At 38.6% G+C, this 14,197-nt stretch overlaps 1 protein-coding gene across 2 annotated transcripts in view; it reads right to left on the bottom strand.

Annotated features, from left to right (window-relative positions):
• Nucleotides 1–14,197, bottom strand: part of LOC117325244 (E3 ubiquitin-protein ligase Rnf220-like) — a 68,068-nt gene that overhangs the window by 30,961 nt on the left and 22,910 nt on the right. For both annotated transcript variants that reach the window (XM_033881343.1, XM_033881345.1), the window contains exon 2: nucleotides 10,832–10,958. In XM_033881343.1, the coding sequence (XP_033737234.1) occupies nucleotides 10,832–10,958 (127 nt within the window). The remainder of the gene's footprint in view (nucleotides 1–10,831; nucleotides 10,959–14,197) is intronic.

The following is a 14,197-nucleotide window of genomic DNA, read 5'->3' as shown; positions in this document are numbered from 1 at the left end:
ATAGGGGGACAGGGTAAACTCATCAAGGGACATGGTTGTCTTTATCAGAGGACAGGGTTGTCTCTATCAGAGGACAGGGTTGTCTTTATCAGAGGACAGGATTGACTCATAGGGGGACAGGGTTGTCTCATAGGGGGACAGGATGGACTCATAGGGGGACAGGGTAAACTCATCAAGGGACATGGTTGTCTTTATCAGAGGACAGGGTTGTCTTTATCAGAGGACAGGATTGACTCATAGGGGGACAGGGTTGTCTCTATCAGAGGACAGGGTTGTCTTTATCAGAGGACAGGATGGACTCATAGGGGGACAGGGTAGACTCATCAAGGGACATGGTTGTCTCTATTAGGGGACGGAGTCAACTCATCAAACGACAGGGTTGTCTCTATCAGGGGACAGGGGTTGACTCATCAGAGGACAGGGGTTGATTCTATCAAAAATCAATTTTTATTCTGATTTCTCAAAACTTCCTACAAGCTTTCAAGCACCGTCATAAGGACAAAAAATATTTGCAAAATTGTCCATAACATTAACATGACAGAAGAGCTTATATAGACTAGAACTATATCATAGCCTAGAAAGTAATGGCTGATAAAAGCAATAAATTTAAGATAATGAAAAAGCTTGGAATACAAATCTTGGCCTTAATCAAGTTGTCTTTGTTTAGCTACTCGGGTGTTATTATCAAAGTACCACTCAATAACCGCCACGCAAACACAACTGGAGTGGCTCATGTCGGGGGCAATGACAGATGGGAAAGATAATCACATTCAACCAACTATTGATATTCCTGGTTTTATTCCAAATATGAAATACGGAGCAAGACCAATATTGCATATTCACAGCACTACCTGTGTGACAGGGATGCTCACTGTAGCCACTAAATAAAATGGTACCATGCATGTGATACACAGGTACCCATATATATAGGTACTAGTACACCGTGACCATCAATATAATCTATATATAGGTACCAGTACGTACACCGTGACCATCAATATAATCTATATATAGGTACAAGTACGTACACTGTGACCATCAATATAATCTATATATAGGTACAAGTACGTACACTGTGACCATCAATATAATCTATATATGTAGGCACTAGTACACCGTGACCATCAATATAATCTATATATAGGTACCAGTACACTGTGACCATCAATATAATATATATATAGGTACCAGTCCACCGTGACCATCAATATAATCTATATATAGGTACCAGTCCACCGTGACCATCAATATAATCTATATATAGGTACCAGTACACTGTGACCATCAATATAATATATATATATATAGGTACCAGTACACCGTGACCATCAATATAATCTATATATAGAGATGCCAGTACACCGTGACCATCAATATAATCTATATATAGAGATGCCAGTACACTGTGACCATCAATATAATCTATATATAGGTACCAGTACACCGTGACCATCAATATAATCTATATATAGGTACCAGTACACCGTGACCATCAATATAATCTATATATAGGTACCAGTACGTACACTGTGACCATCAATATAATCTATATAGAGATACCAGTCCACCGTGACCATCAATATAATCTATATATAGGTACCAGTACACCGTGACCATCAATATAATATATATATATATATATATATATAGGTACCAGTAAGTACACTGTGACCATCAATATAATCTATATAGAGATACCAGTACACCGTGACCATCAATATAATCTATATATATAGGTACCAGTACACCGTGACCATCAATTTAATTGCCTCAAGTATTCTATGACTTTTAAATTTGATAATGCAAACAAATATTTTCTTGACAATAATAGATTTAAGATGTCATTTTTATTATATATTAAGCATTATCTTTGTATGCAGTATAAACTCCTGAAGACGAGAAGGTTACAATTAAACAGGTGTTATAGTGTGTTATGGGCGATACACTATCTGTTTCAGACACATATGATCAGACTGTTCCACAGAGCTCTAAAACTCGGCCACTTCACCGATGATCAAAGGAGAATTAATCTTGAATGTTGACTGTCCGAAATTTCGTAAGATGACAATTTTGGTATAGGACCTTGGAGGGACCTTCTTTTAGATGCTATACAGACAGTACATTACTGTCATTTTTACTGTTGATAAAAGTATTACATGTATTAGTATGGTCTGCTAGGTCTGACATTGTCAGTTTTTTGTGTATGAAATATACAAAAATAAATAATAAAATAACTTTCTGGAACAAACCAGCATTTAAAAACCAATACACACCATAATAACAGGACGCTGTATGGCAACAAAACAGCAATTTTCTCTCCTCCGGCAGAAGAGAGTGACAGACAATTTCAACATTACCAATATAAAAACGACTTCCGAAGTACTTTAGTGATGATTCCACCTCAGCAGACATAATAAACAGCACAACAGACATTAAAATAGCCACCTTTTCTATTCCACTTCTCAATTTTCTCACAGAGTTCAACTATCTCTATAGAGTTTCTAAGGTTTATTAGCTTGCTCCAAACCAGATGTCATTTTTCTTTTTTTGTCCATGGTCCCATTTTTTGGAGCCTAACTACATTAGCGGCCATCCAGACAGAGGAGACCTAGGTCCACTCACAAAAAATGCAAGAGTAACTCAATTTTCTAGCAAAACAATTTGTCAACAAGTATTTCTTTCTGTCAAACTGCAGTAATATGACTTGGTGAAAAACTCATCACATGGGTGTAATTAACAAACCAAGCCCTTAAAAGGCATGGCGAACTGACGAGCCGGGGCCAACATATAAACCACTTAGAGTGTTAACTGGCCTGGTAATCATTTGATTGTGTACCCATGATCAAATTAGCCTATGACAAATGGAGAATTAGAGGACCTCTAGCTTTTCAAAATTTGATTACAATCCAATTCTGTAAATGAACTTGTTAGGAACACTGGTTAACCGCAAATATGGATGAGTGTCCTTCTTTTGCTGTCAGGTGAGTGTTACTAATAAGATAGTATGTGTCCCCTCTAACTTCTGTTACAGCCCCTACATCTGGTCCAACAGTACACAGTTCATGTCCCCTCTAACTCCTGTTACAGCCCCTACATCTGGTCCAACAGTACACAGTTCATGTCCCCTCTAACTCCTGTTACAGCCCCTACATCTGGTCCAACAGTACACAGTTCATGTCCCCTCTAACTCCTGTTACAGACCTACATCTGGTCCAACAGTACACAGTTCATGTCCCCTCTAACTCCTGTTACAGCCCCTACATCTGGTCCAACAGTACACAGTTCATGTCCCCTCTAACTCCTGTTACAGCCCCTACATCTGGTCCAACAGTACACAGTTCATGTCCCCTCTAACTCCTGTTACAGCCCCTACATCTGGTCCAACAGTACACAGTTCATGTCCCCTCTAACTCCTGTTACAGCCCCTACATCTGGTCCAACAGTACACAGTTCATGTCCCCTCTAACTCCTGTTACAGCCCCTACATCTGGTCCAACAGTACACAGTTCATGTCCCCTCTAACTCCTGTTACAGCCCCTACATCTGGTCCAACAGTACACAGTTCATGTCCCCTCTAACTCCTGTTACAGACCCTACATCTGGTCCAACAGTACACAGTTCATGTCCCCTCTAACTCCTGTTACAGCCCCTACATCTGGTCCAACAGTACACAGTTCATGTCCCCTCTAACTCCTGTTACAGCCCCTACATCTGGTCCAACAGTACACAGTTCATGTCCCCTCTAACTTCTGTTACAGCCCCTACATCTGGTCCAACAGTACACAGTTCATGTCCCCTCTAACTCCTGTTACAGCCCCTACATCTGGTCCAACAGTACACAGTTCATGTCCCCTCTAACTCCTGTTACAGCCCCTACATCTGGTCCAACAGTACACAGTTCATGTCCCCTCTAACTCCTGTTACAGACCCTACATCTGGTCCAACAGTACACAGTTCATGTCCCCTCTAACTCCTGTTACAGCCCCTACATCTGGTCCAACAGTACACAGTTCATGTCCCCTCTAACTCCTGTTACAGCCCCTACATCTGGTCCAACAGTACACAGTTCATGTCCCCTCTAACTCCTGTTACAGCCCTACATCTGGTCCAACAGTACACAGTTCATGTCCCCTCTAACTCCTGTTACAGCCCCTACATCTGGTCCAACAGTACACAGTTCATGTCCCCTCTAACTCCTGTTACAGCCCCTACATCTGGTCTAACAGTACACAGTTCATGTCCCCTCTAACTCCTGTTACAGCCCCTACATCTGGTCCAACAGTAAACAGTTCATGTCCCCTCTAACTCCTGTTACAGCCCCTACATCTGGTCCAACAGTACACAGTTCATGTCCCCTCTAACTTCTGTTACAGCCCCTACATCTGGTCCAGCAGTACACAGTTCATGTCCCCTCTAACTCCTGTTACAGACCTACATCTGGTCCAACAGTACACAGTTCATGTCCCCTCTAACTCCTGTTACAGACCCTACATCTGGTCCAACAGTACACAGTTCATGTCCCCTCTAACTCCTGTTACAGCCCTACATCTCGTCCAACAGTACACAGTTCATGTCCCCTCTAACTCCTGTTACAGACCCTACATCTGGTCCAACAGTACACAGTTCATGTCCCCTCTAACTCCTGTTACAGACCCTACATCTGGTCCAACAGTACACAGTTCATGTCCCCTCTAACTCCCTGTTACAGACCCTACATCTGGTCCAACAGTACATAGTTCATGTCCCCTCATACAGCTGGTGTTAGTACCCAACACCTAGCCCCACAGTATACACAAGAGGCCAAGAGGACCTGTATCACTCACCAGGTTGATTTGACCAAATGTCAATAATATTCATGTTCAATTCATTATGAGCTATTTGTTGATGTCTAACAATGCTATGTATATGGTTATCAGGTGAGGATCTCAACTGATTCAAAGAAATATCCCAGATATGAAGTCCAGACTCAACATGATTGTGTTTAAAGAAACTAAATTCCTCATGTTGGAGGAAGATCCCAGGGCCTGTTTTTGGTTAAGGAAATATCCAACTTTGCTATCTACATAGTAATACAATTATTAATTTATAAAGAGAATATTCAACTTTGCTATCTATATTGAAATACAATGATTTACTTATAAAGAGAATATTCAACTTTGCTACCTACATTGTAATATAATGATTTATTAATAAAGAGAATATTCAACTTGCCTACCTACATTGTAATGCAAAGATTTACTTCTGAAGAGAATATTCAACTTGCCTACCTAACAAAGATTTCTTTATAAAGAGAAAAATGAACTTGACTAGTGGAACTTTTCCTTTATTTTGAGATGAATATCAATTAATTGTTATTCTTCAAACATGGCAGCCTATAACATATGACATTTAATGTTGTATATAACAATATATATGTTACCCTAAAACACTAGGAACAGCATGCCATCCCCACCATATCTAGGATATCATATTCTATATAATAGGCATTTAATTTTCAGTATGGATATATCTTTACAAAGTAAAATAAAATTATTATGACAGATAAATTTTCATTTCTGCCAACAAGTGTAATGGTATATATCGTAAAGTACACAGCCCAAACTTGATTAAACACTCGCAGTGATTAATGGTAGCTGATGAAGAACCTGAGAAACCTATCAGCAAATCTGTGGAAAGTACAAACCATCACAAGCAGACATTAATTGTTACCAATCAAACTCCAAACAATGTTGGCTAAATCTAGATAAACATTACAATTTTTCCGGTCATAATCACAAAATACATTCTAATCAAATTTCTGACAGAATACGGCAGTTACCATCAACAAAGTTGCACCATAAAAATCAATTTACAATATATTACATGTGGGATCAAACACGGAAAGTCCAGCTCTTCTGTGCCACATTTCTTGTGCTTACTGAATATCAATGAAATAATATGCATATAAGTTGTCTAAAGTACTGTTAGGGTAGTAATAACTAGCACAGCAAGGCACTGACTCTCTGTTTTATAGGCAATAATTCACATGTGTTATCACAAGTCCACATTATGTCCATACATCTTGCAAATATCCATAAAATCCAACCACAGATGTTTTCTGTAATTGTTCATAAGAAATATTTACCGGAATATAGTGTTATGTAAGTTGTGAATAACTACAAAATGGCCAAAGTATTTAAAATTTATCTACACTTTAAAACTGGTTTTTTTTTCATTTTTTTTAAACTTCCGCTCTTTCAAGCTAATAAGGCTTTGAATCTAAGACGATCTGAACACAATATTAAAATCCATTCCTGGGCTTGCCAGCAGGCGACACAGACAAAACAGCAATACAGCAAAGCGCATCTGTTTCATCTCAAAAACCCATTCTAATACAAAAATCATAGCTTACAAATACAAAATAAACTACTGTATTGATTTTTCAGAAAGAAAAAAAAAAGAATTTAATATACATTTCTGATTTTCATTTTCTCTTTATCTTGTTTAAAGTCGTAGAGCTATAGGAAAGTGATGGATTCATGTTATTTAAGTTTTCACAAAGGAGTACAACTAATAAAGCAGTAGTAACAAGCTTCTGATTGCCCATAGCAAACATAAACCACATAAAGATAATGCCAAATCTCAGTCCAACGTCATTGTATTTATAAGTTTACCAGTTACTTCTTCCCTTGGGTCACACTAATATATTATACTCAATTTAAATCAAAACCAGATTTCTAACTGATAATTATTTAGAAACTTGAGAAGCAGGTAAACTTTTTATTGAGTAAATCCAACTAAAATTCACAGCTGGTGATTGTTATAGATGCAGGACTTGTATACCTGTGATCCCTGCCACAATCTAATTAATTTATAGGAATGTTTCCATGGGTATCTATTGAAAACAGCACCTGTCCTTACAATGACTAGAGTATATCACACAGGTAACCTATCTTATATATCACACAGGTAACCTATCTTATATATTACACAGGTAACCTATCTTATATATTACACAGGTTACCTATCTTATATATTACATATGTTACCTATCTTATATATTACACAGGTAACCTATCTTATATTTTACACAGGTAACCTATCTTATATATTACACAGGTAACCTATCTTATATTTTACACAGGTAACCTATCTTATATATTACATATGTTACCTATCTTATATATTACACAGGTAACCTATCTTATATATTACACAGGTAACCTATCTTATATATTACAAAGGTTACCTATCTTATATATTACAAAGTTTACCTATCTTATATATTACACAGGTAACCTATCTTATATATCACACAGGTAACCTATCTTATATATCACACAGGTAACCTATCTTATATATTACACAGGTTACCTATCTTATATATTACACAGGTTACCTATCTCATATATTACACAGGTAACCTATCTTATATATCACACAAGTAACCTATCTCATATATCACACAAGTAACCTATCTCATATATCACACAGGTAACCTATCTTTTATATCACACAGGTAACCTATCTTATATATCACACAGGTAACCTATCTTATATATTACACAGGTAACCTATCTTATATATCACACAAGTAACCTATCTCATATATCACACAAGTAACCTATCTCATATATCACACAGGTAACCTATCTCATATATCACACAAGTAACCTATCTCATATATCACACAGGTAACCTATCTTTTATATCACACAGGTAACCTATCTCATATATCACACACTCAACCTATCTTATATATTACACAGGTTACCTATCTCATATATCACACAGGTAACCTATCTTTTATATCACACAGGTAACCTATCTCATATATCACACAGGTAACCTATCTTATATATCACACAAGTAACCTATCTCATATATCACACAGGTAACCTATCTTTTATATCACACAGGTAACCTATCTCATATATCACACAGGTTACCTATCTTATATATTACACAGGTTACCTATCGTGTATATTACACAGGTTACCTATCTTAGTATCTTATATATTACATTGGTGTATATTGGTGGAACAATATATGTCCCATACCACCTCCCACTAAAAATAGTAACAGTGACCTTGACCCAAAATCCCTGAAACTCAAGCTTGTCAAATATATCATGGCCGTTTGCATTTGTTTGAAGTTTGATAAAAATCCCACAAGGAATGAAGTAGCTAGAGCTCTGACAAAGTTATTTAAAAATAGTAACAGTGACCTAGATCTTGATCCGACAACCCTGAATCTTGAACATGTATGAGATATCTTGGTCCTTAGCATTTGTGTTAAGTTCAATCAAAACCCATCAAGGAATGAAGCAGCTAGAGTGCATACAAGAGGGACAGAGAGGAAACTAATGTCTCTGTGTCTATGTGTTATAATTATAACCTCCCATTAGAGAGGACAGAGAGGACAGAGAGGACAGAGAGGAAACTGATGTCTCTGTGTCTATGTGTTATAATTATAACCTCCCATTAGAGAGGACAGAGAGGACAGAGAGGACAGAGAGGAAACTGATGTCTCCGTGTCTATGTGTTATCATTATAACCTCCCATTCCATTAGAGAGGACAGAGAGGACAGAGAGGAAACTGATGTCTCCGTGTCTATGTGTTATAATTATAACCTCCCATTAGAGAGGACAGAGAGGACAGAGAGGACAGAGAGGAAACTAATGTCTCCGTGTCTATGTGTTATAATTATAACCTCCCATTAGAGAGGACAGAGAGGACAGAGAGGACAGAGAGGAAACTGATGTCTCTGTGTCTATGTGTTATCATTATAACCTCCCATTAGAGAGGACAGAGAGGACAGAGAGGACAGAGAGGAAACTGATGTCTCTGTGTCTATGTGTTATAATTATAACCTCCCATTAGAGAGGACAGAGAGGACAGACAGAGAGGACAGGGAGGACAGAGAGGACAGAGAGGAAACTGATGTCTCTGTGTCTATGTGTTATAATTATAACCTCCCATTAGAGAGGACAGAGAGGACAGAGAGGACACTAATGTCTCTGTGTCTATGTGTTATAATTATAACCTCCCATTAGAGAGGACAGAGAGGACAGAGAGGACAGAGAGGAAACTGATGTCTCTGTGTCTATGTGTTATCATTATAACCTCCCATTAGAGAGGACAGAGAGGACAGAGAGGACAGAGAGGAAACTGATGTCTCTGTGTCTATGTGTTATCATTATAACCTCCCATTAGAGAGGACAGAGAGGACAGAGAGGACAGAGAGGAAACTGATGTCTCCGTGTCTATGTGTTATCATTATAACCTCCCATTAGAGAGGACAGAGAGGACAGAGAGGAAACTGATGTCTCTGTGTCTATGTGTTATCATTATAACCTCCCATTAGAGAGGACAGAGAGGACAGAGAGGGAACTAATGTGTCTGTGTCTATGTGTTATCATTATAACCTCCCATTAGAGAGGACAGAGAGGACAGAGAGGACAGAGAGGAAACTGATGTCTCTGTGTCTATGTGTTATCATTATAACCTCCCATTAGAGAGGACAGAGAGGACAGAGAGGACAGAGAGGACACTAATGTGTCTGTGTCTATGTGTTATAATTATAACCTCCCATTAGAGAGGACAGAGAGGACAGAGAGGAAAGAGAGGAAACTGATGTTTCTGTGTCTATGTGTTATAATTATAACTTAGAGAGGACAGAGAGGACAGAGAGGACAGAGAGGACAGAGGACAGAGAGGACAGAGAGGACAGAGAGGACAGAGAGGACAGAGAGGGAACTAATGTCTCTGTGTCTATGTGTTTAAATTATAACTCCCCTTAGAGAGGACAGACGAGGACAGAGACGGACAGAGAGGACACTAATGGTCTCTGGTCGATGTGTTATAATTCTAACCTCCATTAGAGAGGACAGAGAGGAGATGCAGGACAGAGAGGGAACTATGTCTCTGTGTATAGTTGTTATAATTAAACCTACCATCAGAGAGGACAGAGAGGACAGAGAGGACAGAGAGGACGGAGAGGGAACTAATGTCTCTGTGTCTATGTGTTATCATTATAACCTCCCATTAGAGAGGACAGAGAGGACAGAGAGGAAACTGATGTCTCCGTGTCTATGTGTTATAATTATAACCTCCCATTAGAGAGGACAGAGAGGACAGAGAGGACAGAGAGGAACTGATGTCTCTGTGTCTATGTGTTATAATTATAACCTCCCATTAGAGAGGACAGAGAGGACAGAGAGGAAACTGATGTCTCTGTGTCTATGTGTTATCATTATAACCTCCCATTAGAGAGGACAGAGAGGACAGAGAGGAAACTGATGTCTCCGTGTCTATGTGTTATAATTATAACCTCCCATTAGAGAGGACAGAGAGGACAGAGAGGACAGAGAGGAAACTGATGTCTCTGTGTCTATGTGTTATAATTATAACCTCCCATTAGAGAGGACAGAGAGGACAGAGAGGAAACTGATGTCTCTGTGTCTATGTGTTATAATTATAACCTCCCATTAGAGAGGACAGAGAGGACAGAGAGGACAGAGAGGGCACTAATGTCTCCATGTCTATGTGTTATAATTATAACCTCCTATTAATAAGATTATGTGCAATTAGCTTTTATTTACTGAGTTGCTAAATTGAAGCATTTCCTTAATGATTTTTATGTTAAAACCTTTCTTTTGTTACATGCTCCAAATTTCCATCAATTATGTTATGCAGCATTCAAAGTGGTCAACATTCAGCAGTGAGTTTCACTGAGCTTTCTTTAGTTCCTGGATGAAGTGAGTGTGTTTAGTGATAAATATAGTTTTAGAATGATTCGATTTGTGTGATAAGGTAAACTGATTGAGTTTAAAGTGAAGTGAAGTCTTACCGTGTGAAGCGATTGAGTTTGTCAAGTTCGAGGTTGAAGTGGGCGTCGACCTCTCCTGGCCTTAGGGTGATGCCACAAATGGGACAGCATGGTGTCTGGCCATCCAGCACACACTTTCTCCTCTGTTCTGAAAACAACATCTATAATTAAATTCCATTGATAAAATATTCAAAAATTTACATATTAAAGTTTGATCTGTCGATCACATTTGGAAAAAAAAGGTTACAAATTCATCTTTGACTGAAAATATTGTCAGCAATTTGCATTTTGTAACAATTTTTCCCTCAGTGTGTCAATTACGATAAAAACGTCATTTCAGATTATATCATATGACATGCAGTAAGATTTATCTACTTAGAAACCAGTCACATTTTTGTGTACCTAGTATGGCTACATATCCCGACACTTCCCTATACCTTTTTCAGGGATTATAGCAAAACAGCCAAAGCAACTAATGTTTAAGCAGATGAAAAGCTAGCATAATACCTTATCAATTACATATAAGGATTTCCCCTCAAACTCTAGTGAAACAGCTTTAAAAAGTGTCTTATATTACTTAGTGGTAGCTTTAGCATTAGACTCAGTGGTAAATCCACCAGTAAACTCAGTGTTGCCTCCATTAGTAGACTCAATCATAGCTCCATCTGGCATCAGTAGACTCGGTGTTGACTCCATTAGTAGACTCAATCGTAGCTCCATCAGTAGACTCATTGTTAGGTCCATCAGTAGACTCAATGTTAGCTCCATCAGTAGACTCTGTTGACAGCTCCATCAGTAGACTCAATGTTAGCTCCATCAGTAGACTCAATGTTAGCTCCATCAGTAGACTCAATGTTAGCTCCATCAGTAGACTCTGTTGACAGCTCCATCAGTAGACTCAATGTTAGCTCCATCAGTAGATGCTGTTGACTCCATCAGTAGACTCAATGTTGACTCCATCAGTAGACTGTGTTGACTCCATCAGTAGACTGTGTTGACTCCATCAGTAGACTCAGTATTGACTCCATCAGTAGACTCAGTATTGACTCCATCAGTAGACTCAGTAGTAACTCCTCCAGTAGACTCAGTGTTGACTCCTCCAGTAGACTCAGTAGTAACTCCTCCAGTAGACTCAGTAGTAACTCCTCCAGTAGACTCAGTGTTGACTCCTCCAGTAGACTCAGTAGTAACTCCTCCAGTAGACTCAGTGATGACTGACTCTATCAGTAAACTCAGTAGTAACTCCATCAGTAGACTCAGTAGTAACTCGTCCAGTAGACTCACTGTTGACTCCATCAGTAGACTCAGTAGTAACTCGTCCAGTAGACTCAGTGATGACCGACTCCATCAGTAAACTCAGTAGTACCTCCTCCAGTAGACTCAGTGATGACTGATCCATCAATAAACTCAGTAGTAACTCGTCCAGTAGACTCAATGATGACTGACTCCATTAGCAGAATTATTACTTTACAAAAATACTTGATAGTTTCAAAGCAGACTAGTGGTGGTTTCATCAGTAAATTTTCTCAATAGACTCAATTTGCTCTGAACTTAGTTTAGCTGTAATCACTGATAATTACTTGTTAAGACCAAAATGTGTGAAAAAGCTTCATTTCACTTTTCTTGACAACATGACATGATGGTGTGTGTTTAACAGCCCTGTAAAGAAGGAAACCTGAGACCAATGAGAGATATATCACACTTCAGACTCTAATCAAGTGACAAGACAATGCTGATCACTTTACCTCCCTAATCAAGTGACATGACAAAGCTGATCACTTTACCTCCCTAATCAAGTGACAAGACAATGCTGATCACTTTACCTCCCTAATCAAGTGACATGACAAAGCTGATCACTTTACCTCCCTAATCAAGTGACAAGACAATGCTGATCACTTTACCTCCCTAATCCAGTGACAAGACAAAGCTGATCACTTTACCTCCCTAATCAAGTGACAAGACAAAGCTGATCACTTTACCTCCCTAATCAAGTGACAAGACAATGCTGATCAATTTACCTCCCTAATCAAGTGACAAGACAAAGCTGATCACTTTACCTCCCTAATCAAGTGACAAGACAAAGCTGAACACTTTACCTCCCTAATCAAGTGACAAGACAAAGCTGATCAATTTACCTCCCTAATCAAGTGACAAGACAAAGCTGATCACTTTACCTCCCTAATCAAGTGACAAGACAATGCTGATCAGTCCATCACTTTACCTCCCTAATCAAGTGACAAGACAATGCTGATCACTTTACCTCCCTAATCAAGTGACAAGACAATGCTGATCACTTTACCTCCCTAATCAAGTGACAAGACAATGCTGATCAGTCCATCACTTTACCTCCCTAATCAAGTGACAAGACAATGCTGATCACTTTACCTCCCTAATCAAGTGACAAGACAAAGCTGAACACTTTACCTCCCTAATCCAGTGACAAGACAATGCTGATCATTTTACCTCCCTAATCAAGTGACAAGACAAAGCTGATCATTTTACCTCCCTAATCAAGTGACAAGACAAAGCTGATCACTTTACCTCCCTAATCAAGTGACAATACAAAACTGATTAATTTACTATTCTACCTAAGTTAAAGCTGAAGTACACTAGAATTTAATTGATAAAACACTGTATAGTTTGATTTGTTATACTAGAATTAAATTTTTTTTTTTTCAATTTCACAATATGTTTTGTCTTTAAAGTTCAAAGAGAAGAAAATGGATATAACATATGTAAGCCTACTGATTGATTCTATTTTGATAGTGATTTAAATAAAATGTTTTCTTATTGCAGTTTCATAGTGTCAAACAATTTTTGCTAGACTCCCCACCTTATCAAGATCTCCCTATGTCATTGTGTATGCAGTGCAACAGAAGCTTCACAGCGACATGTTAAAACTCCTGTCCAACTAGCATATCAACCTCTTCAACATGCAGCTTTACAGATTCATTAATGTTCCTTCTATCAAATTCATATCTAAAAATTTATGCAAATGGTCTCTCAACAGAGTCAGCAGTTGGACATTTTGAATCTTTGGTTAACACAGCTATTTCCATTTGGTAGATTGTCAAACAATAAGACAGGGGCTTGGGACCATCAAGTCAGTGACAGGCCGTCACTCAAGTGAGCCGCGCAATTATTAACTGACTGTCACTTCTCTGCACAGTCCCAAACAAATGTGGAGATCTCTAATCCTACCTAGGCCTATTTGACAGAGCACAGAACTTCAAATCTCTGTACAACTCCCAGTATGTCACGGTCAAAATCAATAGGCAGTTTTAGATGTAATACCTGGTTAATTATCAAGTCCCTTACTAAGCCCTGTACTCCAGATCACCCTAATCCTTACTAACAGACCAGCTCTATACCCAGGCCAGAGATCAC

The sequence above is a fragment of the Pecten maximus genome, chromosome 4 (assembly GCF_902652985.1).
Source record: "Pecten maximus chromosome 4, xPecMax1.1, whole genome shotgun sequence".
NCBI lineage: Eukaryota > Metazoa > Mollusca > Bivalvia > Pectinida > Pectinidae > Pecten > Pecten maximus.
Note: the sequence above shows the minus strand (reverse complement) of the source record. Positions and strands in the feature narration are given on the sequence as shown.